The 27,216-nt window shown below is 38.0% G+C and overlaps 1 protein-coding gene across 1 annotated transcript in view; it reads left to right on the top strand.

Annotated features, from left to right (window-relative positions):
- The window catches only part of LOC140244162 (myosin-VIIa-like), a 65,507-nt gene that overhangs the window by 2,677 nt on the left and 35,614 nt on the right, over positions 1–27,216 (top strand). Inside the window, exons 2-13 of the mRNA XM_072323792.1 lie at positions 2,192–2,290; positions 12,478–12,591; positions 13,481–13,633; positions 15,941–16,125; positions 18,804–18,925; positions 21,607–21,749; positions 22,681–22,794; positions 23,415–23,645; positions 23,901–24,160; positions 24,809–24,887; positions 25,586–25,717; positions 26,487–26,622. Of these exons, the coding sequence (XP_072179893.1) occupies positions 2,273–2,290; positions 12,478–12,591; positions 13,481–13,633; positions 15,941–16,125; positions 18,804–18,925; positions 21,607–21,749; positions 22,681–22,794; positions 23,415–23,645; positions 23,901–24,160; positions 24,809–24,887; positions 25,586–25,717; positions 26,487–26,622 (1,687 nt within the window). The 5' untranslated portion in view covers positions 2,192–2,272. The remainder of the gene's footprint in view (positions 1–2,191; positions 2,291–12,477; positions 12,592–13,480; positions 13,634–15,940; positions 16,126–18,803; positions 18,926–21,606; positions 21,750–22,680; positions 22,795–23,414; positions 23,646–23,900; positions 24,161–24,808; positions 24,888–25,585; positions 25,718–26,486; positions 26,623–27,216) is intronic.

The following is a 27,216-nucleotide window of genomic DNA, read 5'->3' as shown; positions in this document are numbered from 1 at the left end:
GAAGCAGAAACTGGTTCGAACATTTGGATTGAGCGCCACACAAAGGCTCCGCCCCTAACAACGACCAGCGTAATCTCATTGGTCAGTTTGCCGCTTGCCGCTAACCGAAGCGTGAAGCTCGCACACTGCCCAGTCGACTGGTGCGTGCTGGCGGGGTGCGCTATGCCCAGCCGGCCCAGCCGCTTCTCCTGGCATCCTGGTCACTGATTGGTCGGTGACGAGACCGCCGACGCTGTGTTTGAATGAGCATTTCGGGGGTTGCTAGGGCTTACCTTCTATTGTCCGGAGGTGAATACTGACTGCGTGTCCCGTGATCGTGATTGCGTCGCAAGGAGAACTTTTAGGGCGCTTTTCTCGAAACTGTGATTTCCCAGACGTCTTGACATGCTCTCTTTTAAACATCGATATCTCCGCAGCCGATTATTTTTATAAGATGTGTTATACATCAATTTAAAGCAGAAAGATTAGGGAATTGTGTCATGCAATTTTCAAATAGTCGGCCTCACCCGACTTTAGGACCATTTTGTTGTAGCGGGTCACATATTTGTAACTTGTAAAATTTAGATTTTTGCAATTAAACATGCTAAAAAGCAATGAAAATATTAGAAAATATGTGATATTTTTCATTATTTACTTCAAGAATATTCCTTGAAATGCAACAAGTGAGGTTTCATTGGAAAAGTTTTAATTTTGCTCCATCTGATGATAGACTTTAAAGTGTTTAATGTGCTTTAACCCGTATTGTGTTCAGACTTCATGTGTGTGGAATTTTTAATGAATTTTGAATGGTGGTGTAAATTCCCCAGTACACCAGTAAAAGCTATTTTGTAAAATTATTGTTTAATACATGCAGGTGTGTGTTACAATGCATCAATTTTAATCTGTAAATAATGTAATTGGCATTTTAATTAGCACAGACTCTGGAGATTAATTTATTTCTTTCAAGATCATGCAAATGATATGTGTATTTTTTTTTTCTGGGGGGGGGGGTAGGTGAAATTTGTTTTTCTATGTACAATACTGTGATACATACTTCTTATACAAAACTAATGAGTTTGATTTTTTTTTTTTTTTTTTTTTTGATATAATTTTTCATCAATGTGAAGTAACGGTTGTTGTGACTTTACCAAGATTGTAACATGTATGCTTTTGATTTTAGGAATGGACATTCTTCTCAAATCAAGTAAACCAACTCACTATTTCTAGAAATATTTGAAGAGCTTGATTTCAGCAGAAGATAACTCCATTCTTGTTAGTTTGAGATATTTGCGATTAAAGCTGCTGAAAAAAAACCCCAAAGAAAGTGATAAGAAAATATGGGATATTTTTTATCAGAACTTTAAGAATATTTCCCTGTTTGTAACAAGTGAGTTATCACATGAAAGGTTTTATTTTGCTGATGATGGCCTTACTTTAAATTGTACAAAAATGGCTCTTGAAACCTGTTTTGTGATCAAGCTCTTTATTTGTACATTATACCGTATGTCCCCCCCCCCCAAATTACAATGGTACCCTCCACAATGATAGTTTTAAGAATAGTGAATCAATCCAAATGTAATTTCAGGGTATGAAACTATAACTCATTGCTAACATCTTACAGAAAACCCCATTCGATTTGCTTCAATGGTCAAAGAGAAATTAGGAATTTTGTAGAGGATGTCAGAAATCTCTTCCCTCCAAGTTCTGTTTATTGTATTCACACACAAGATCGTCAAAGTGCTTTTAGGAAAACTTGGAAGAATCAAACTCATGACATGCTTTACAACAATCCACATTTCTCTGTGACCGCTTAACCAAATCGGATGGGGTTTTCTGCAAAATAGAGCTAAGATGTTATATTTTAAGACCCTGAAGTAGCATTTAGAGAGTTTATCATATTGGGTGTTATCAGTGCGAAAATATGATTTTTTTTGTTGTTGTTGACATACTGTATGCCAAATAAGCAGCCAAGTCAGTAAACAACTCAGAAATTGGTGGTCTAAATCATTGTAAATATGTGCTGTAGACAGTTGCAGCTGTAAACTTTATAAATTGTTATTTGTTTGAGAAAAATTTTTAGTTCATGATACAATGATAAATGTATCATTGTATCATGAACTAAAAAATTTTCTCAAACAGATAACAATAAAGTTTACAGCTGCAACTAAATGTTTTGTTTTGTGTGTTTTCTTTTATAAATTTTACACTACAGGTCCTGTAACAACTAAAAGATACCTGGATGAGTTGCGGGAAGTGAAAGTTCTTCTGACGTCTCAATAGGCTTGCTGCCACCATGGTCATCCTAGTGAAAGTAAGTGGTCTATTCCTCTCTCACTCACCTGGGAACAACTAGGATTGCATTTTAAAAGTTACTATTTATTTACATTGTATTCACCATTCTTTACCCAGGGTAAAACCCAATAAGTGGTTTATACACCTGTTGTTATTTTTGGGGCCCTGCAACAGAATATCAATGTACAACAATTAATTCAAAATACATGAAGTAACAAATCAAGGACATCCTGTTGTTCATAGCAAGATCAAAACACTGCCAATGCTGTGTTAAGTGCAAAATAAGTCTTTGATGATAATTCACAAATTCATCACATTTATATTTGAAATACACAATGTAGGATATACCCTTTACACAATATAGGGATATCAAAATGACCCAATTCTACACCAAGGGAGTTAGTATGTTCTTAATACAAATGTTTGAAGGGAGGTGGTTTTGGGGGCTTCAGTGGGGAGCTGATTCTAAAGACATGCAGCATAATGTGAGAATTTTTTTTTCCTTCTTGAGTTTTAACTTGTGGAATTATGAGGCCATTGTACAATATACTTGCATTTTTTTTGTACTAAATGAGTTGTGCGTTACCAAGGGTTGTAATGAGTTCTCCCTACTGTATGTGTCTCATAGCCAATTCAAAAGATTTCAAAACGTGTTTCGAAAAACATGCTATTACCAATATATGAACATGGTTTGAAACATGTTTCTGTGGAGTGCTGTACCATGTTTTATGTAAAAATCATTGTGATCCAGCAGTTGACACTGCACAGTTTTTTTCCCCCTGTTTTGACATGTCTGATCTAAAAATTCCTTCGAACCAAATGTGATACAAGGCCCTGCACTGAGTACATATACAGTGTATACATACAGACAATTTTCTACACAAAATGTTCTTGGGCAGTGACCATTTCGATAAAGGTTGCTTTCCACACCAATATTGTAATGACGCCAGAAGGGTTAAAAGTATAATTTACTATTTGCAGATGAAACAAAAACCCAACATTAGTGCTTTTAAAAAGTTCTATAATATGAGTTAGGGATAGAAACAACTACAATGTAAATACTGTAAAAATTTTGAATCAGTAAAGTCAATGTTGATAGATTATAATTTCTTTTTAAAAAAATACAAAATGTGAACAATAGTTATAATAAAGATGCTTTCAGACTATAAAAACCGTTTACAGTTACTGTTTATTGAGAAAAATACTGATATCTCCTTTTAGGCTTTATTGCAAAAATTTTATATAGTAGGATGTTTTGTGGTACAACATGCATCAAATGTGATATCTTGAACATTTTTTAAATCACTGCTCCCAATGGTAAACAGGACCTTTAAACTGCTTGAAAAAAAGAAGAAAAAAGATGCTAATTCCTTGTACTTACCGGCTTTTGTACACCTTCCTGTTATTTAGTAACTGATAAATATATTCAGGAGTTCAAACTCTAAATGAGGCTGAAGTATTGAAGGACAAGTTCACCTTCATTAACATACACAAGGATTGAGAGAATGTAGCAATATTAGTAGAACACATCATTGAAAGTTTGAGGAAAAACGGACCATCCGTTCAAAAGTTATGAATTTTTGAAGTTTTTGTGCAGTCACCACTGGATGAGAAGACTACTGCAGTGTATGATGTCACATGCGTACAACAATCTCTAAGGAAAATATAAAGAGAATTTCACAAAATTTCATCTTTTGAAAAAAGTACACATTCCCTTGACTCGTTACTGACATATGTTATGAGTAATATTATTCCCATTGCCTTTAGAAAGAGGCAAGTCAAGTGCTCTTTTATTATGCGAACAAAGTGAAAATATGCTGAATTTTCTTTACATTTTCTTTATACTGTTGTACTCATATGACATCACGAGCCCAAGTAGTCTCCTCATCCAGCGGTTCCAACACAAAAGTTTTACAAATTCATAACTTTTGCATCGATTGTCCAATTTTCCTCAAACTTTCACTGATATGTTCTACTAATATTGCTGCATTCTCTTCATCCTTATGTTAATGAAGGTGAACTTGTCCTTTAACTATCATTAGTAATTACAGTATTGAGTTTGTCTATTACATCTGAATGCTGTTTGCTAGATTTTCTTCAGTAGATATATTAACACACCTGCCATGCTAGTTTTAGGCATCACTGGTCTGCGAATACAAGTATTGTAGTCGTAAAACTGGGTGTAGCACTCTTGATGACCTGTGAATGGGCGTTGAATAAGCAAAACCTATTGCCCCCAACAGAGTAAAGGTTCCTTAAAATATTTGCTCGGCTTACTGAAGATTTGCTATTCTGTGTAAATGCCTTGGAATAGTTTGTACTAAATAGTTGTAGAAAAGTTTGTACATTAGAACACTTCTAGTGCAGCCATACTTGATTAATAGGATTTAGTGCTGTATTGTTGCAAACACACAATTGTAACAACACAGAACACATACTGGTAAGATGCTCAAATATCTATTTTTCACATTGGTGTATTGAATTCAGACTAAATCAACACTTACCAACTCACATGTCTGTGAGAACATGCATCTGCAGGGAGTGCAGATTATGAACCTAGTCTACAGTTGTAGGTGGAATCTAGTTATTACCTCTGCCCAGTGAGGAGGTTATGTTTTCGTTACCGTTGGTTTGTTTGTTAGTTAGCTAGTTTGTTAGTTTGTTAGTTTGTTAGTTTGTTTGTCCGTGTGCAAAATAAATCAAAAAGTTGTAGACGGATTTAGATGAAACTTGCAGGAAAGGTTGAGAATGACACAAGGTTCAGATGATTAAATTTTGGTAGTGATCCGGAAATTTTTATGGATTTTATGAAAGATTTTCAATATTTTGGCAGGAAGGGTCAATGAACTTGGGAGTTCAAGCTGCGCATTTTTGAGGTTTTCATACGTGCACTAAAGTGCGTGCTCTAGTTTCTGCCAAGGCGAGGTGCGTCTCGCAGCTGATTGTTTATGATGTAACAACTTATCTCTTCTATATTGGGAAATCGGACGATTTTTCAGCACGCATACGTATGGATGGAAATCACTGATCTCTATGGAAGAGCAAGATCATTGGAAAGTAGCTGCTTGGCAGAGATCTGCGCTCTCAGAGTGCTTTTCTAGTTACATATCGTCGGCTGAGACTGGCTTTAGTAGCAACTGAATGCCCTTATCATTCTCAGCCGAAGATATGTACCTTTCATATGATGTGCATCTTAAAGTTTTGACATTGATTTGGTAAAATATCATAGTATTCGAACTGCCGTGGTCAGTCACACACAAAGATAAACCTCCACACATGAGTGACAATAATTGTAGATTACCACTGAAATGCTTGTAAGATACAATATCCAAATTGTTTGATAATGTATTAAAATGACTTTAATTACAGTCACAAGTTTGAACTATCCTGTTGATAATCATCCAAGTTTGCATTTATATCAAAATGTCTTCCATTCCTTCATATCAGTATATACAGTATTAACATACTCTACATTTTCTTCTTTTTTTCTGAGATGCTTTATCAGGATATCGCATGTGGTACACAAACCATGCACAGTGTTTCACAAGCATTGTATGAACAGGGGTTTACAGTGTACTCTCGGCCTTGTACAGAAGAGTGAGCTGACACAAGATCTTGAATACAAATTGTATGTTGTATACATGTACAATGTGTATTCCGTACCCTGTGTATTCAACAGTTCTACCCAACTGGAGCGAGTCAGAAAAAAAAAAATGACCAACAAAACAAAACTTACTAAGTTGTGGGTGAATGGAATTGTGATTTGATTCCCAAACTATTCCAAACACGCACATATTCTGCCCCTGTAGACCATTTGGCAATGTACGTTGCATATTTGCCCCATTGTGGTGTAAAAGGGAATATGTGTCACGCAGGCCACAGTCTGTCTTATTTGTATAGGGATTCTACCATGACGTTGCACAAAGGGTGCGACTCTTTTGTGGTGCAGTATTTGAGATGATATGTAGTTTTGTGGTTGCTCTACTACACATCTCGATTGATGAAATTTTTATACTAATGGACCAACCTGAAATACTGTCTACGAACTTGGATATTTTGTTTTACAAGCTGTATGTTGCAAGAAAGATAAAGTGTCATGAAATATTGTTAGGCAGCAAGTTGATTTAAAACACCTACAGCCACAGAAATTTGGGAATTATAAGTTTATAGATGCACTCAACCTAGTCATGTACAGTTGTAAATATATGTGTTCTGTACCACATGTACCACAGGATGCATGTGGTCACGGAAATTTTAAAACTGCGGAAGAAAAATCATGCATAGAAAATACTGATAGGCTCTACATCATTTATTTCACAGGGTTTTTATTTTTGTAAATGTCTTGAATCAAATGCTATTCATGAACTTTTAACACACAAACACACACACTTATATTAAAAAGAAGAGGAGAAAGATGGAGAAGAAGAAGAAAAAGAAGTAGAAGGGGAAGAAGAAGAAGAGGAAGACCCAAAGAAGAAAGGAATGAATAAGTTCTAAGACAAAGAGAAATGAAAAAGAGAAGAAAATGTAGAACAAGATAACAGAAAAGAAGGAGAGGGAGAAGAAAAATAAGATTAGAAGGAAGCTTCAGGAAAAAGAAGGAGAAAAAGAACGTGTGAAACAGGCAGAGGAAGAAATAGAAGAAGACAAGGTTTAGTATGACTGCTCCTACAATGCGTGATCGCTGTGTCCACTTTAATATGTACCTACAATGTATAGTTTACAGAGCTCTCTTTAAAAAAAAATGCTCAAATGTAATCTCAGTCATCAGAGTTGAAATCTATTGCATACATTTAGAGGCCCTTCACTCCCTTTTTGCAGTTGAATAACGGTAAAAGTGGATATTTTTGTGCGAGTAATCTTTCACGCTTGGCTGGGTAAGGTGAATTTCATAATGTGTTTTTAATTCTGCGGAATCAGAACATTCAGCTGAAACATATATGGCATGCAAAAGTATTCTTGTGCTTGCTTTTTTTTTTTTTTTTTGCGCTAGCTTCTGGTTGCATGAAATACACGAAAATTTCCACTTTTACAGTAAAGTGCATGTAGTGTTGGAATTGCCCATTAGGTACAATCAGTGCAACAAAGTGGTCCATTAAGCAGGCACATATTGAACTATGCAAAGGGGTCAAAGGTTGTCGGTTCCACTATACAGTATTGTGATGCACCATTTGGGCAATAGTAGAGAATGCAATATTGGATCAAAGTACAAACCAATCATGAGTGAGGTTGTCAGTCATTACAGTAAAGGCACTGGAAGAGGAAGTATTAAATAGAAAGAGCCAACGATTCAGTGATGAGTAATACTTGACACTTTTGGAGCATCATTTATTTTTTTATTGCTCATCACCTCTTTCTGTGACATTTGAGCCACTTATCTTTAGCTTGATAAAGGCATTATTAGGAACTTGTCAACAGTGACACTAGGGTGGGGTCTAGGGCAATCACCCCCTGGGCAATTACCCAAGACCCTTCCCCTGACCCTAACCCTTATCCTAATCCTAAGCCTAACCCAAACTCTAACCCTAACCTAACCTTAACCGTAATCTTTGCTCTAACCTTGTCACTGTATTACGTAAACCAGTATTTTTATTATTATTATTATTATTTTTATTTTTTTTTCTTTTGGGGGGGGGGGGTAATATAGCCCTGAGTGATACAACCAGGATGGCTGTCCACAACTTGAAATTTCAGCATTTTGCAAGCTCTAAATGTGAGAATAGTGAGGAAATTGCACATCACGAGTGTGTAGCGCGCAATATTTTGGCGACTTATTTCTTGTTGAAGTGCAACTTATATTACTGGTATTCTGTCTCATGTCTTGTGCACAAATTTTCTAATCAGAATTTTTAGGTTTTTCAAGTTTACACTTGTAGAGCATACTTTTTACTTTTGAGGCTGTCACCAGTATTATTCTTGAGGATATTACATAGCATGTCGCTGGCTTTTGAGGATGTTGCTCAAGAATTTGAGCATGTTGTGAGAACATGCTCAGCCCTCGTGGACCGACTTGGATACATGTACTTTGCTAGCTTGCCCTAAAGTTGCATTCCACTTGCCCCACATTAGACTACAGTGTAGCATGGAGCAGTGAGAGGATTTTTAAAGCATTTATTATTTTGACAAAATTATACAAGGAGGGTCTTCTTGAATCTCAGTTAACTCTGGATTACCAGTGGCAGTGCTTCTGCATTGAGCTATCAATGGCATCATGCATTTCTAAAGCACACATCTTGGGTCTTTGAGGGTAAATCTTCCATTCTACATGTACCTGCAGTATTGGATAAGGGTGTGTCTGGGATTCAACTGAATAAAGTGAATGCACCGAGCTAGCCTTGCAGAGTGTTTTCCATTAGGCTGCTTTCACATAGAAGTATACTATTCGGGTATTCGGGCTCGTTTTTCGAGGGCACGCGAATAGCTTGAATCGAACGATAGGATTTCCTCACACCGGTTCACATAAGAGGGCACTATTCGAAAGTACCGAATACCTGCGAAAAGTATAGCAAAGTGGGAATTGAGCTTGTTCGATTTTCTTGCAGCGTATACCGTCTCTCGTTTATGAAATAATGACACTTTTGGTCTGGATTTGCCCGTTAGCAAATATAAGCATGTAGACCGACATTCTGATGCAGTTTAGAAATTGTTAATAAGATTTGCTGCGATGTAGGAGGAAGAAATCCTCACTGCGTGGGATGGTGAGTTGACGGTGCGGGTGATGGTGTATTCGGTGCTCGAATAGCGAATAGCGAATACCGAATACCGAATACTTCTATGTGAAAGCAGCCTTATGGCATATTAGTTGCAGGCTGAAGGTGAAAAAGAAAGAATTCAGCATTCTATCATCTCCGGAGTGATGAATGGTATGGGTCACGATAGTAAGTGCACAGTGCAGGTCTTCAGTCAGGTGTATATTTCACTATTTGCATCTCATATACAGTAGGCAGAGAAGGAAGTAATGTGTGCAGGGATGATTACAATGCAGCTGAATACACAGACGGTATGAGAGGGTCCATCAAGTGCATCATGAAACATTGAAGAATGGAGACAGATGCAGATTTGGTTTAAAGGGAATGCACGTGAAGTTGTTACGTAGCTACCGGTACATTGATGCCTCTCAAATCCAATCTTGATTTAAATTATAGTGCAGCTTATAAAAGTTTAATGGGACTTAATGTTAATCAGCTGTGTTTAAAGGATTCATCAGTTTTTGGAAAGGGTCATTGGTCAAAGTATTTTCATCTATGAATGTTTCCAAGAATGTATTGATTTTGAGATACACTTGATGTTACAGGTACTAGCCCACATTTGCAAACCCACGAAAATCAAAACTGCATAAAACAGGTCCAATATGACTTCAAGTACAAGTTATAACAGTAACATACCTCACCTGTTGCTCTTTGTCTATACCATTCGATAAAAGAGAGAAAATCATCGTATTAATCAATTTTCAAACCGGGTCAACCCGACCCAAAATCGAGCGCGGGCTAGCTACGTACATTAACTTACACATGTATCGCATGCATATAGTATGTGCGCGGACCGGAGCTAGCGAGCGTTTTTATACGCATGCATACGGTGCATTTTCATTTATTTTTATGAAAGTAATGGACTAATTGGAACGAAATTTTGCACAGGTGTTACTGCAATCATACCCAAACTCCATGCTAACTATGAGACCAATTGCTGCAGGTTTACTAATGTGGGCTAATACCTTTAAGTAGTGTACAACTTATTTTTATACTTCATTTTGAACATGAGCTACATGTATCACTGGTACATGTGTATTTCATTATAGAAAGGGCTTGGCTGCAGTGTGATAGCAAACTACACTTTCCTGGTCCATTCTTTTCAGTGGGTCTGAGTGCACATGTTCCACATTTCATTTTCCTGGTCCGCTACAGTAGCTTGTACTCTGGCCTGTCCCGAATGCTATAGGTCCTATATTATTCGATCTTTTAAATTGCAATTTGTGTAAGGAATAAAATTCCTTCAAGCTGAAGGAGATTTCCCATTCATGTTCAAAGTCTTCTCTTTTACATTGTTTTGTTTGTTGTGTTGTGTTTTGTTTAGTTTTTTGTTTTTGTTTTTGTTTTGTTGTTGTTGTTGTTTGTTTGTTTGTTTGTTTGTTTGTTTGGGTTTTTTTTTTTTTTTGGGGGGGGGGGGGGGGGTTAAGGAGCCTGAGTGTAGAAATTAGAAATGTTCCCCTTTAGAAAATACATGATGTACAACATTGTACCCGTATACAGTTTATACTGTTACGTTATACAATAGCTGAAAGAAATCCCTTGAAATCATCAACCAGGCAGTATGATGTTATCACTGGTAGATATCTTGTTGCTTTAATACAAAGAATGTACATGTAATTTAGCTAATGGTGCATTGCATTATCCATTGACAGCAAATTGTATCTACAGAGTCATGCAGCATATATCACACTTTTTATAATCTAGCTTGAATATACTTATCACTGATCTACTAGTATTTTTACAAAGTTTGGAATATCATTCATTCAATGCAATCAATATTTCAAGTGAAGTGCTTGCGGGGATCTATTAAAATCTACAGTCGATGGAGATATACACTTCAACATATGCCCAGTGAGTGATGGATATTTGTATGCAATTATTGTGTGCTAAGAGTGGTTTTTGCACTCAGAAGAATCACCTGTTGCATTTACATTATTCATTCAAGTTCCCACCAAGCATCTGTTGGATGGTAGGGAGCTTGTGATCACATGACCTTCAGACCTGTCGCCAATCTTAGGCCAGCACACGCCCATCTGTGTGTGATAGTCTCATTTTCTAGGCCCATGGATTCAGAACACTGCAAATGATAACAATTATGCAATGTTTGTGCAGTGCATATTGTACTAGTGAATAGAGAAATGTTTGAAAGATTTTGTTTTCATTAATTTTGTTCACGCATAGAGACTATCTTTGTGGTAGGCTGGTATTATGCGTTCTAAGAACTGACTATTATTATTAGTAGTAGTAGTATTCTTTGATGGGTGTACATACAATAGGCACTATGAGAGGTATGCCTGCAAGCTTCTAACTTTTATGTCTCTGTGAAACTTACGGTGACCAGAATTGTTCCAAGTGATTGCAGCGTTATGTGAAACACAATGGACTTAAAATTGGTGCAGTTGAGTGATGCTGTATGGCCATGAATTCCAGTCATTGATCATTTGATCAGCATTTGTACTATTCGCAAAGGGAAGTGTGTGAACTTTCCCATGTGCTCAAAGTGGTCATAAAAAAATGTTATATTCAACCCTATTCAAGTTTGTGTGTGTTACAACTGTACATATTTGTGTGAGTGTCATAAAATCGACTGATTGCCTACAAATGCGTGAGCAGGGGGCTTTGTTGAGGGTGTATGCTTGTAAATAACTTTTCTTTTGTTTTGTATTGGTTTTTTTTTTTATATCACTGTTACTGAATCTTTAATACCATCATGGCGTTATGATCTGTGTGCAAACTTTTCTCCATGCATTTTGAATGTAAATTTACTATTTGCATTGCGTATCAATTACTGTACTCATTTTCAATCAGAAATATCTCTTTTCACTCAATTCTTTTTTTATCATATTTTTTTTCCTGCACAATGAATATTTGTATAGTGTCTGACAAGAACTAAACAGGAAATAAAAAGCAGGATGTTGTGCCAGGAAATTAAAAGAATCTAGAAATCCTGCCAGCACATGAACAATGTATGCAAGACTACTTGTATTACCAGGTACTTCAATGCCTTCTTGTGCAATTAACCTCGTGGACACTCACCAACCAGACAATTGTCACAAGCTCCATGTAGAGCTTATATTCCTAACCAAATACAGTACAGTGTAATTGGGCTATGTTTCAATTGATTAAAGAACAAAGTGCTTGAGGCTTGCCCAGTTTTACAGTCTGTCCAAAGAAAAACACTGTGACAATCACATCCTAGGGCATCATAATTGATATTCTTCTGAGGACAGTGCTGTGTTACTTGTATGTTGCATGAAGTGTATGAAATAAAATAGTTCAGATGTTCAAGTAAATTGTCTGAAAAAGTGGAGCATTTTTTTTTGTCTAAACCTTGTAATGTTAATAATGTCAATAAAAGGCAACCTATATAAAAACAACAAAATGGATGAGATTTAGAAAATTGTGAATAATGAGGTTTTTCATTATTTTTTTTTATTCCCCTTTTGTCTTTCATTAGGGAGACTTTGTCTGGTTGGAAGACCCCAGAAAGGATGGCCTCAAAGTTCCCATCGGAGCGGAGGTCAAGATTGCCGACTCGGGGCAACTCCAGCTCACAGATGATGAGGGAAAAGTAAGTCAACTCTAAAAGAAATATCCATGAATTGTCTTTTAGCATCATTATGTTGACATAACAATTTGAAGCATCATATTGTATATTTTTGTATTTCTAACACCTTGCAACGGAGAGAGAAGGTACAATGTATATGTAACACCAATTGATTAGTGTGTCATGTTTGTAACCCCCTGCCTGACCAATTGTCATAATAGTGCACTCATGGGTTAACACTAAACACTGCATATTGGCCTCTGCCACAAGAAAGAGATCTGTTTGACAGTAATGTTAGCCATCCCATCTCATCATCAAAAACTGACTTTCTTTTTTTTTTTTAATTCTAGCAATGAAATTCAAATACAACAACAGCAGTAATTAATTGTCTTTCTTTCTTCTTACATACCTGCCAATTCAGTTTTGATCTGAACATTCAGATTTTTCACTGAAAGAAAACGTTTTAATTTCAGTGTGTTCTGATTTTTGGAAATATCTGTTAATAGTGAAGTATATGAAATTTATGAAAGTTCAGATTTTTGAATGATTTTTCTTTGTTTGTTCAGATTTATTAAGTCTCAGGGTTGGCAGGTATGTTTTAAGTAGTTTTATCACGATGAAGGTAAGACACAATACCCATGAGAATGCTTTCTTTTCCTACCTAAAGTGGAGGATGCTGGTCTGTGAATTCTCATAATTTGTAAGTAGCACTGGCGACGTAGTGACCATGATGGCCACAACACCAGTGATAACGGCTTTTTCATTTCCCACCTAATCCTCTGACTAGTGCTACAATGTTGTAGTCTTTAAACTGATCTGAATAATACGTACTCTGTACTGACAAATGTACAAGGCACTAACGATGTGAACATTGATGTCTCCCCCCCCCCCCCCCCATCTCCTTGCTGTTCAGGAGCACTGGTTGTCCGACTCCGTGGCTCAGAAGCTTCGGACGATGCACATCAGCTCCATCAATGGAGTGGAAGACATGATCATGCTTGGAGATCTCCACGAGGCTGGTATCCTACGCAACCTACACATGAGATACAAGCAAAACCTCATCTATGTGAGCATCAATTATTTCTTTATTTTTTTTTCTTACTTTGCTCTAGTTTCTTTTTGTCATTTTGTTCTCTTTTGTTTTTATTTTTAATCCAGCCTTTGCAAGGCATTTATAGCACTGTGTTTGCTGTTTTGTGCAGAAGTCTTGTTTATGAATGTTCAGTGAGTTTAGATGGTCTACCTAAATACTGGCTGATGATTGGTTGTAATGCAATCACATGATTAATGCAGTAAAGATCAAAATTGTTACACATATATTGCACACAGTGACATTACATCAGGTGATATAATTTCAGAATTTGACTGGCTGCTAACGGGCTACAATGAAATGACGTGTAACTATAGTCGCGGTCAGACTGGCAAAAGATCGAGAAGTTTAAGATCGCAAAGTTTGGGCCATTCGTATGTGCACAAGAAAGAGTGCGCCGTCCGATGGCTAGTGATTGTGATGTAACAATGCACATCTGTACATGACAATGGCCTCGTGCTTCGGAGACACCGCCCGCAAACAGATCGAGAAGTTTCGTGAGAAGTTTCGCAGGAAGTTTGCGGTCACACTGGCAAAACTTAAACAGATCGAGAAGTTTTGCGAGAAAATTCGCGGGAAGTTTACGGCCACACTGGCAAAACTTTGAGATCTTAAAGATTGCAATCTTAATCTTTTGCCAGTCTGACCGCGCCTTATGTGGGCAATATAATATAACAAATATTGCCTTGTTTTTCATTGTAATATAACACTTGACAGTCCCTTGAGATTTATATTTTTCCTTCAAGGCAATATTTTCATTTAGTACGTGCTGAGCGATATTTTTCCCCCAAGGCAATATTTTCATTCAGTGCTGAGCACATCCGGAAAAATATCTTTCAATAATTCCCTCACAAATGTCAAGTGTTATATTACACCCTAAAAAAGGCAATATATGTATGATATTCTCTATCTGTCTTCCCATCCTCCACCCCAAAACCCTGAGTGACCAGTAATAAATTATTCAGTTCATTTGTTGTCGGTTAGATACATTTTATTGCAATATTTATTACTGTGTCAGGTGATTCCTTGAGCGAGCTAAAAAAATATTCCAGTTGTCAGGAATGTGGTAGAAATCTTTGTCATTTAACAGAATATTTTGATATGCAAGCTGTATGTTTTGAATGTGCGCATTCATCAAGATGAAGTTGGTTTATTTTAGGGGTAAAATATGGAATGCATATAATGAAATTGAGCCTATTCTCCCAGTTATCATGGTCTGTGCATTGCAGTAGGCAATGGAAGGATTGTGTGACGATTGCGAGTGTACATAAAAGTGGTACTCATTCATAATGATATACAAGGATGCATTGTAACGAGATGCATGCACAATGCATGAACATGATGCATGATCCATGAAAACCATTCAGCTGCACACAAAAAGAGAATCATTCAACCGACAGGGTATGAAGTACTGGCAAGCATAGCTATATCGTTGATGTTAAAAACTGATGGGATTAATGGCATTTGAATAACATTTTGGTGACTTGATTCTAAAAATTGTATGAACACCTTAGCTGTGTAAGAATAGATGAATAAACACTTGGGTTATTCAATATGGTTTTGAAATAATGCTGTCACCATCAAGGTTTATATCAACCAAAATCCCCATGCTTGCAAACTCAGGTTCTTTCAATGGTTTAGTGTTACACCACTTTGTATGGGGAAGATTGTGTTAAGTTTGATCCCGACAGACATTCACTCTTTTTAAGTGTATACCAATCATTTTCAAATAAATCTGGTCATAACTTTTTTATACACAATATCAAGAGCTCTGGTTGTATGTAGGACTATGTAGCTATGATATGCCAATCTGGAAACATTGTTGAATAGTGCCCTTGAGAAAAAGCGTGGTATTATCCCGTTGAAGACTAGTCCAAGTACATACTGTATATGCCAAATATTTCGCGAGGTTTTTATTTTCGCAAATTTTGTGAGTCAGGTGCTATTCGCGAAATTACAGACACACAAAAATATTGAATCTGATCACGCTATAAATATGACGTACGCGTATACATTTCTCCGTTGTGTACAGGGCTCCACGATCGCGAATTTAACCACTCGCGAAATCGTCGGGAAGTTCCGATTTGCAAAGATTTAGACTTGCTAAATATATGGCGTATACAGTACTCTATCAGGTGTCTATGGGAAACGTCATACAGCAAAATCAGCTAGACCTCAACAGGTTAATAGTACAAAGACCGGTAATCCTGGCACCCCTCCCTTTGTATGAACAGGAGTTATTAAGGCACCCTGTGTTCCTTTGCTCCCTTCCCCTGTCCACAGACCTATACAGGTACCATCCTGGTAGCCGTCAACCCCTACCAGGTCCTACCCATCTACATGAGGGAACAGATTGAGGCGTACCGGGACAAGAGGATAGGGGAACTTTCCCCACACATATTTGCCATCGCCGACAATGCCTATTACCGCATGCTGAGGGGCCTTAGGGATCAGTGTGTCATCATCAGGTAAATGACACTTACCCATCTAATTTCTCACAGCTCGCGTTGCTTTTCGTGTCATTGTGTATGTACCTTCTAGTTTGTATCATTTGTGTAGGCTGTAAATTAGGGACTACGTAAGGGTTAGCAAGAGGCTGCGCTCAAAGAATTTCTGTGCTCCACAGATCTCACATGCTAGTTTTGCTTATCAGAAAGATATGAGTGAATCTGTCTGTTTTAAGGCATCACAGAAGATGTGTCTTATCAGCAGTCTTTACCCAGCTCAAGTGAAAGAAATGTAAGCAAATATAATGTTCTTGTTAACCCTAACTAGGCCGGGGGGGGGCCTCCGAGGCCCCCCCCTCGACGTTCCGCGCGATGTATCACTAACGTGAAAAGCTATCGCCGCGACGTTTCATGACTTTTTTCTGTTGAGTCTCCCGCATCTTTTGACACCAAATTTGCGATGCCCGGGCGCACGGTTCCGAAGTTTCGCATAAATATGTACATGCATGTCAGACCGAAAATTGCTCAAAAACGTGAATTCGTGTACAATTTCAATGGAAACTGTGCTTACAGTCAAATTTCATAAAAGCATGATTATTTTACGGTTTTATTGATTAAAATCAACTAATAACATATTTTCTCGTTCAGAACAATGTCGCGGACAAGTTTCATCGAAAAAACAATGAAAAACATAAAGTCGAAAAAACAAAGAAATACATAAGAAATTCAAAAACAATAAAATACTTAAGAAATTTTTTTGGATGGCTCAATTTTTTTCTCTTATATTTGCTTAGGACACTAAAAAGAATATTTACACAAAAAAATGTGCCCATTTCGGGCTTTATTTAGTGATTTATACCAAATTGTCTGATTTCATGCATCATTATGCATAAATTAGCATAATTTAGCATAAATGACAATTTTTCAAAAATCTAACTTCTTGGTACTTTAGATTACATCATAGGCAATGTGTGTGCCAATTTTCGCCGCGATCGCGCGGTCGACGGCCGAGATCTGGAGGGGGGGCCTGGGAGGCCCCCCCCCCCGGCTCTATGATCTACCTAAATAGCCCGGCCTAGTTAGGGTTAATACTGGATAGGTTTTGAGTTCTCAAATGAAGTGAATTAGGGCTGCTTCATATTTCATTTTACCTACACATAATTGTATGTAAACTGCATGATTATTTTTGAGAGCCGAGGACAATAGACTTGAAAGTTATTTCTCTGGTCAAGAAGATGCTGAGCTGCCCTAAGTATTGTTTTTATGCCTCCGCCAACGAAGTGGCCGGAGGCATTATGTTTTCGGGTCGTCCGTCCGTCCGTACTTCCGTACGTCCGTACGTCCGTACGTCCGTCCGTCCCGTTTTGTTTTTGTCGATATCTCAAGAACCGTGTGGTGGTTTTGCATCAAACTTGGTATGAGGGTATATCCTTGGGGGATGATACTTTGTGTGGATTTTAGGGTCACAGGGTCAAAGGTCAAAGGTCACAGGTTATTTTGTGAAAAAAAAATTTGAAATTTCATGTTTTTCTCCATATCTCGCAAATGGTTCAAGGTATCTTCATGGAACTTAGTATATATGCTTGTACCGATGGGCAGTGATTATCTAGGGAAGTTGGGGGTCATGGGTCAAAGGTCAGGGGTCAAAGGTCAAGGTCAACTCCTCAAAATATAACTACTTTCCTTATATTTATGCAGTGCCTGAAGGATTTTTTTAAAACTTGATGTATGCATGTATAACCCAATATATATTCTGTGGGAAGTTTCTTGCCAAAAGGTCAAAGGTCAAGTGAAAGTGCTAAATTGCACTTTTTCCTCCATATCTCAAAAATAACTCAAGGTATTGTCATGAAACTTACATATTTATGCATGTTCTACCTAACAGTGATTCTCTTTGGAACTGTGGGGTCAAAGGTCAAAGGCCAGGTTTCGATAATACTATTTTACCATTTGATACTGAAATTATACTTTTTCTCAATACCTTGAAAATTACTCAATGCATAAACTTGTAAAAGGGTCAAAAGTCAAGTGAAAATCATCAGTTCCCCCAAATACCTGCACTCTTGATGTTTTAATCATTCATCCAATTGAACCTAGTTCTAGGAAAGTGAACATTCAGCACATTTGTGGCAAACCTGTCATTTTAATATTTTGCCAATTGTGTGAAACTGTCATCACACATTGTCAAGACATTGTACTATAGACCTATTAGGAGAACCATGTATTATGGCGGAGGCATACACCAGTCGCCGTAGCGACATTTCTAGTTTAATCTTCATTTTGTTTTCAATTTTATCTTGTCTGCTTTCCACTATAACTGTGACATCTCCTAAATATCCATTTCCCACATCACTAAACTGACAAGCTCATTTCCAGAGTCTTGCTATGTCCTCAGTCCTACAACCTTAGATTTACAGCAAAACCAAATCGTAATCTCAATTCTCAGATCCTGATTGTATTGAATAAAAAAATAAAAAGAAAAATGACAGAACTTGCCGCATGGAAATAAACACATGTGAATGAATGCTGGTACAAAAACTGTCATTTTTCCGCCATTGATGCTGTGTGGATGATAGTAATCCGAGTATGGTGTAACAGTTTTCTCAAAATTATTAGGCCTTACTGCATGCTTTTGAAACTACCCACATAAAAACAAAACCCGACTATGTAAATCATTGACTTTGATTTTAATTTGTCAGTGGTGAAAGTGGCGCAGGCAAGACAGAGAGTGCCAAGCTGATTCTACAGTTTCTGGCGGCGGTGAGCGGACAGCACTCATGGATCGAACAGCAGATCATTGAATCCAATCCCATCATGGAAGGTGAGAATAGAGCCTGCCCTCGCTTGGTTGACACTTGACATTCACCGAATCAACCCAATTATCTTTTCCTCTATTACTCGAGGCAGTAAAGCACAGAGCCTCATTTTATGTCCATTACATCGATCTGTTTAGACTATCATACAAATGACTTATCAATGAAAGTGAATGAGGTATTAGTCACTTTTGCCAACTAATTACTATTTATGGGTACTTAGCTATATGTGCCAGGTTCACACATCGACTCAGTCAACGACGTGCCAGCTTCGCAAATTCTGCTCAAATGCACAAATCCACCCAAACCGATTGATAAATCGTCAAACGCTGCAGTACAATGAAAGCGTTTCACGCGCTTTTGTTCCTCTCACATATAGTTTGCTTTTCATGTGGTGATTGACTATTAAGTGGTGTTCCCCACTGGATTTGTGTGTGAATTCGCAGTTTCTGTCACTGTTTTGTGTGCAAAAGTCATGCCATTACACTAACGTAGCTCCTGGTCATTTGAAACAAAAACAATTGTAGATTTTTCATACAATTTACATCAAAGCAAAGCTTGGCATTTTCTTTACAACTTTGCTCACTATATGTCCAGCTTAACAGAAATCTATAGAATGAATTTGAAGAAGAGGATGTCTTCTCAAAGTATGACTACGTTGGTGTCTTTGAATAATGTGGCACACAGGGGGTTTCCACCATGGCACACAAAGAGTTAACCAACTTACCAATTGAGTGATATGCAACAAAGGCATTGTGTCCAGTTTGATGATGTTCACCACCTGTATGACAGTAATCTCCTAATACCGTTTTTGGGCTTTATATGTTTGCTTTGATATAATGTAGAAACACAAACATATGCACTTGTCCTCAAAAAGTAAATGTATACCAAAACGATACTGGATATATAATGATGATATAAAGGTCAGTGAAAACATTGAAAATGTAGCACAACTATCAAGAAATTTAAAGTAATTAACATAAGTTTGTTGTTGTTGTTGTTTTGTTTTGTTTTGTTTTGTTTTTTTTTTGGGGGGGGGGGTTGTTTGGGCACCAAAGATCAGTTTCCATTTTCATTATTTTTTTTTTTCTGGGTACCACACCTTTGACAGCTTCCTTGTCATTCCCTTGTTGATTTGTAGAACACCCTGCAACTTTCCGTGGGTAGCAAACATTGTAGTCGCATTCCTAGCATTGTTGTGAAGTTCCATGGCATGCCTTGCCAAGGCAACCGTGACCCTGTGACCTATAAACCTCCCCTCCAGTCAGTAATGTAGAGGGAGTCCCAGGGAGTCGGGGAGTGCCGGATCATATTTCGCCATGTTCTCCTGCTTGCATTAAAATGGTGCAATTTACAATGGCTGTAGGGCAGAGTTGACGTGAAGACCCACAGGGAACATCTATACATATAGCATTGTAGCACCACCTCACCCCCCCCCCCCCACCCCACCTAATCAAACACACACCACGTAGTCACTATGCATCATCTCAAAATACTGACAAGACTTGGGCTACTGTAATAAACCTGTTCTGTTTTGGGGTACTGTTTTTTAACCCGTTGAGGATGGTTTGATTTTGCGACAATACACATTTCACATAGACACCTGTCCTAATATACTCAGTACTCGTCCTCATTGGGTTGATTATTTTAGTAATGTCTATTTCAGTTATTATGGGGGGTTCAGTATGCCTAAATACTAGTCGTTGATTTACAATGTACTTGTATGCACCGTCACTCAATGGCATAACCCATTGAATCATGTTTTCTTCAATTCATTTTGTAAGCCCTGAAGTTATTCCCGATATATTCTTTCTTTTTTGTGTATGAAACTTTTGTGTATGAATCTTTGATATTTGATTGTAATATTGTTTGAAGATAATGCATGGCAACAGGTGTTCATCCTGGCATTGTAAAATGAAACGTCATGTCTGTAACGCAATACACTGTACAACTGCCCATGAATGCACCGCCAAACTTGCATGTGTGAGATGGCTCTCCAGTGTAAATAAACACAATGTACATGTGTAAGCCTAGGTGTGTACATTTAATATGCACCATGCTACCACAACTTCTGTGCCTTGATTGTGTAATTGCATACATGTGAGAATCCACATTGCAAGCTCTACATGTTCAGGAATATTGTAAATGAAGGGATAAAATGATTTCAGCTCTACTTGCAGCGGGGAGGTCTCTTCCCAGCTCTCTGCTTGCAGCTGTCTCTCGCAAAAGATATGAAATATTCAGGGATACGTGGGGAGAGAGGTAGATTAAGAGAGAGGAGGAGGAGGAGGAGGGGGAGGAGGAAGAAGAGGAGGAGGAGGGGGAGGAGAGAGAGAGAGATTGGGGGTCTCATTAGCTTGGATATTGAATAAATGATGCATAAATGATGCATGTACATTTAGTATTTGGCATGAGTAGATCACGGCGAATATACATGTATCAGTACTGTAAAATGAAGAATGTTTGCGTGTATTTTAATTTCGCGAATGTCGCGAGTGCCAACATTCGCAAAATTAAAATGCATGCAAAAGTTCTTGCCTACACAATATGCATTGGACACCGGTGGCAAATCGCAAAGATATCATGCAGCGAAAAGGGTCATCGGCTCCAATTTGCGAACTTTTCATGCCGCGAATATATCGTGTTTTACAGTATATGTATTTTTTCCTTTCTTTCTTTTTATCTCTAGCATTTGGAAATGCCAAGACCATCAGGAACGACAACTCGAGTCGGTTCGGGAAGTACATCGACATCCACTTTCAGGAGAGGGGGGTCATTGAGGGGGCAAAGATTGACCAGTACCTGCTGGAGAAGTCTCGACTGGTCAGCCAGGTAAACCTTGGGAATGTGATCAATATGATGGCAAAATGATTTGCAATAGGCCATTTATGTAATGTGTTCAAATTTTATGTGTGCTTTGTTTACAAGGAATTGCCTTCAAAACCAGAAAGCTTGGAGGCTTACTCTACCTAGTGTCAACTTCTGAATGCTAAGTGAATTCATGCTTATGAAACTTAATTGGAGGGAGCAGGTGTATGATTTGATTCGTTACACGGCTGTAGGAAAGGAAACACTATGAATTTTGATACATTGCAGAAATGGTCCATAGGAGTAGAATTGTTGTACTTACAACATAACAAAATAAAACAACACACATGGAACAGTTCTGTCTGTAGAAATTTGTAAGCTTAACATTTCATTTCATTTCATTTCATTAACAGGCAGCTAAACCTTAGGGATTCAAAATATTTGTGACAAAATAATTCATGTGGGGGTAGAAATAGGATGCCTATAAATACATTTTGTCTTTAATGTATTTCAACACTTAGGATTGAAAAGGATTCATTTTAGCTATGTGTAGCAAATCTTAGACATGCTTTTTTAGTTCTAGATCAGTTGTTGTGTTCAGGATTTGCATAAACTAAAAAAAAAAAATACTGAACTGGCCTGATGGAATAAATGGGAGCAAATGTAAAGGAAGAAATGTTAATTAGTGAACACAGTAATCCTTGTACTTTCACTTTGTACCTTTCTATTAGAAATATAGTCGATTATTTCAGTTATCAGTTCATATGTCATTTGTTGATTGAGCAATTCTTTGATTATCACTGTACAGTTATTGACTCAGGGAGTTTGAATATGTGTGTAGTCCAATTCTCATCTTTTAGAGCTTGTGTTACTTTGTCTAGTGAAAGTCACCCAATGGGGAAAGTATGGTGAATCTTATCCTGTTTTCCCTCTTCCCCTTATCTCCCCTAAACAGCTACCAGATGAGAGAAACTACCACATATTCTACTGTGTCTTGGCCGGGATGCCTGAGCATGAGAAAAAGGAGCTGGAGCTCACCAAGGCAGAAGACTACTACTACCTCACACAAGTGAGTTTTGCTAGGGTGAAAAGTGATGGTGGTGAAACTGATTTTGCATTTTGTCTGAGCGATACCCTAACCCGTTTTAAATAGGATGGGCTAATTTTGCTATAACATGCATTTCCCATGGACACCTGCCAAGATTAGTCTTCATCATGTCAAAGAGGATTTGGAGATTTGTGAAGATGATGATCATGATAGTGAATGATTATGATGGTAATGGTGTGACATGGTAAGAGAAAGGATACATTGCAATATTGTGATATATATGTTAAAGAGAGCTGAGATTTACAATGTGTGTTGATTTTGTTGTAACAACAGTGTTGAAGATAAGAGTTTTAAGGAGTTATGATTGTGATTTACAACACTTTTTTTGATGATGTTAATCAGGGGAATTTCTATCAGGGTTTTATTTACGGTGTTGGCAATGATAGTAATAGTCAATCTTTTTTCCTCCAATTGTTCAGAATCCACTTGTTTGCTAATTCATTTCTTTTTAAAGATTGTTCAATTATCATATGGGTTTTGCATATCTGTCGCTCTGTAAAACTGATCATACCAATAAACATTGTATAACAATGCTTGTGCTTGAAATAGTCATTGATCTCATTAATGCCTCTTATCACCAGGGCAACACCATCAAATGCGACGGGAGAAACGACCGCGAGGACTTTGCTACGATTCGTGCTGCCATGAAGGTTCTCATGTTCAGTGACGACCAGATCTGGGACATCTTCAAGCTCCTGGCGGCCATCTTGCATCTGGGCAACATCAAGTACACTGCCATTGAGAAGTCCAATCTGGATGCAACAGGGTTCTCCAATCATGTGGAAACTGGAAAAGTCTCCAAGCTGCTATCAGTATGTATACTGAAGTTCCAGTTTTTGTTTTGTGTTTTTGTTCGTAATCTTAAATAGATTTCATTCCGTACATAATTAGGTGGAAGTTGCAAAGAAAAATGAGATCAAAGATATAATCACAAGTGGATTCTTAGTACCAGATTCAGGAAAAAGACATATACATATAGACTTATAGCATAATAATTATTATTTAGTGGACGAGGGTACAAGGGAAAAATCATGTAATGTTGTAATATACTTTTGCTATATCTAAAGGTCAATCAAAAAGCTCTGGAAGAAGTACTGACCACCAAGTCCACCACGGCATCTGGTGAGGTCATCATCTCCCCCGTCTCCATCGCCACGGCGACGGACATGAGGGATGCCTTCGTCAAGGCCATCTATGGCCGTCTCTTCATCTGGATCGTCAACAAACTCAACGTGGCGACCTTCAAGGAGCACGATTCCAGCACCGGGAAGAGAGTGAGCATTGGCCTCCTCGACATCTTTGGCTTTGAGAACTTTGGCAAGAACAGGTAAAGATGTCATTCTGTTTTTGCAAATTGCCAGTAAAATGCTTTGAATATGAAATCTGGGCCATGTTGCATAAAAAGATGCAATCATACATGAGTCAGAAAAATCAAATTTAAGTCAGTTATCAGCCAATTAGAATTGAGTATTCACAGACTTAATATCTTTGATATCTTGACCTAGGTCTGATCTCAAATTTTATACAAAAAGGCCCAAATAATTTTAAAAAATGGGATAGAAATTGTGGTCATGCAAGTATTGTGGTGCTTCCACATTGCTCTCGGGAGAGATACCTTTTTTTGAACTGGACATATATCATGCCTTTTTAATAGAAAAATAGTTATGAAATGTTATTCTAGTAAACTTTAGAGGGTACTGAACACAGTGATGCCAACAAGGACAAACTTTGTGAAACACGCACAGAATGAAGTGTCAATGAAATGGGGCAGAAGTAGATATTCAAAGACAGTTTACACATTCTGGACATTACAGTTAACAAAGGCCAATTTTTTTTTTTTTTTTTTTGACTTTTACTGATGTTAGGGTCAAATTCAAAACACTTTGATGTGAGCAAGTAATATTGTTTTGTAAAGAGTTTATCATGAAAGGGGCCCATGGTCTGAAGTTTTGGTCCTATTATTTTTGTCCCACAGCTTCGAACAGATGTGCATCAACTACGCAAATGAGAACCTCCAGCAGTTCTTCGTCAGACACATCTTCAAACTGGAGCAGGTGGGTTGACTTTTGATTATCTATTGAATATGTTTATACAAGCTATATGTATCGAAATATGTATTGAGGCACCTGTCATGGCTGAATGGTCAAGACTAGTGCCATATATAAAGAGAGTCTGGCCAACTACTAAATTGGACGCCATGTCGTTACCACGTGTATGAAACGCGTTACAGGGTTAGCATGTACACTCAGACGTAACAGTATGACCAAGCCAAATAGCGGATGGGCGCTGCTTATGAGCGCACTTTGGTAACGACATGGCTCCACGGAGATCATGGGACCAGTTTTGACCAATCACAGGCTTAAAAACTCGAGTCGAAAAGCAAGTTTGCCAGACTCTCTTTATATGTGACACTGGACGAGACCATGTGGCTAAGGCCCGCAGGCTTCCATGCTCATATAACGAGGTTCCATTGCCAGCCTGGCAGTAGTGCCCTTCAGCAATGAATACAGTCAGAAAGATAACAATGGCAGAAAAATGAACATGTAATTGGGATCTTCAAAACGTGAATGCTTCGCCAGCTATTCAATAATGATATAATTCTCTTTTCATCGATACTTGAAATGAAAGAGCTTTTCAGTTTCTCCTCCGAGATACAGATATACCTCTCATCCCATATCACACTGAAACGCTAAGGCTTTATTCCCTCTTAATATTCAATGTGTATGTATGCTGCCCTCTTTGACCATAACAGGAAGAGTACGACAGAGAAGGTATCCAGTGGCAACACATCAAGTTTGTCGACAATCAGGAAACCCTGGACCTCATCGCCGTCAAGCCCATGAACATCATCGCTCTCGTCGACGAGGAATCCCGCTTTCCCAGGGTAAGCCATCTTCTTTCTCGAAGAGTTCATCTATGATTTCAACAGTGAAAGAAGACATTTCCCTCATTTGCATAGATGAATCTCCTTCCTAGCATAGTGCAGACCAGAATTCATGCTCACCTCTCTGAAATTGGTGTGTACGCATTGAGTATCCTCCATTAGCACTAATTGTTTTATCAGCAATACGTCTGTACAGTTTCAGGAGTGTAGAAACCAGTCTTTGAAAAAGGGGAGTCTCAGCGGTGCACATTGCCATGCTATGTAAATGTTGTGCGGCATTGTGGTACGCCTGTGTACCTTGTTGCCAGCAAGAAAGAAACAATTCCAAGGAGATAATATTTATTTTAAAAGATGAAAAAAAAAGGAGTCAAATGTGTAACTCACGTGAAAGCAAGTACATCTCAATACCTTGAGTGCAGAACGTTATTCTGGATTCAGAATTGTTTAAATCCACTCCTCTCAAGCTTTTTCAACCCGAGGCCCACTTTGGCTTCTACAAAATTTTTGAAGGCCAGTTAGATAGAAGTATTAATCTTTTTCATTTTATTTGTGGCCGACATTGTGGCTCACCTAAGAGAGCTCCACAGCCCACCAGTTGAGAAGCTTTGGTTTTAGATGTTATTAAAAGACCGAGCATCCACTATATCTGTTGTTCAAGTCATCAGCGTGCTGCTTCCATATAGGAAGTGTGGTGATCGACCCCTCAATGCAAAATCTCTTCATTATTATTCATTAATCTCCATTATGGCTGTCATAATTTCCACCCTAGGGGACAGACGTCACCATGTTGGCCAAGCTGAACAAGCAGCACTCCAAAAACAAGCTCTACATCCCCGGAGCCTCTGCTAGAGGAACCCTGTTTGGTATCAAGCACTTCGCTGGCACTGTCTACTATGAGACAACTGGTGAGTGGTTCTAGGAAGAGTACTGTATGCGGCATATGTGTAGCGAGTCTCAATTTGTAGCGAATCAAGAATTCCTGACGTGTCGGGATCAGAGTTGAATTTGAGAAAAGCACCTGACTCGGTGAAAATAGAAACTCCATGAATTATATGGCATATGCAGTAGTTGTTCTTTTGGTGACTGAACGCGTTGTAAGCCAGCCTGTGTTTATTCACACTGATTTCCTATGACTTGTTGAATAGTGTGTGGGGTAGGCTTCCGTATATAAACGTGTATATGATAATCCAAAGCTGCTAATGAGTAGTGTTCATTTACAAAATGTAGCATGATTTTTCTTCATCAAATTAAGTTATGTTTTTAGCCATCAATTTTTCAACTGAAGTTTGATGTAGCTTATTCTTCAAGAATGTAAAATTCTATCATGCTTGCATGAGTCAGCACATTGACAGTGCAAATCCTACATTTCAAATTCATGAAATTCTTCTGTCGAGATGTTTTTTTTTTTCATTGCAACTGATTGACAAATTGCCCTGCGTCGATGTCATTTGCAATAAATCCTGCATTGTGCCTATAAGGTTACATATAAACTGTTGTAG

Source organism: Diadema setosum, chromosome 21 (assembly GCF_964275005.1).
Source record: "Diadema setosum chromosome 21, eeDiaSeto1, whole genome shotgun sequence".
In the NCBI taxonomy this organism is placed as follows: Eukaryota; Metazoa; Echinodermata; class Echinoidea; order Diadematoida; family Diadematidae; genus Diadema; species Diadema setosum.
The sequence above is the reverse complement of the archived record's forward strand: the minus strand, read 5'-3'. Positions and strand labels throughout refer to the sequence as shown.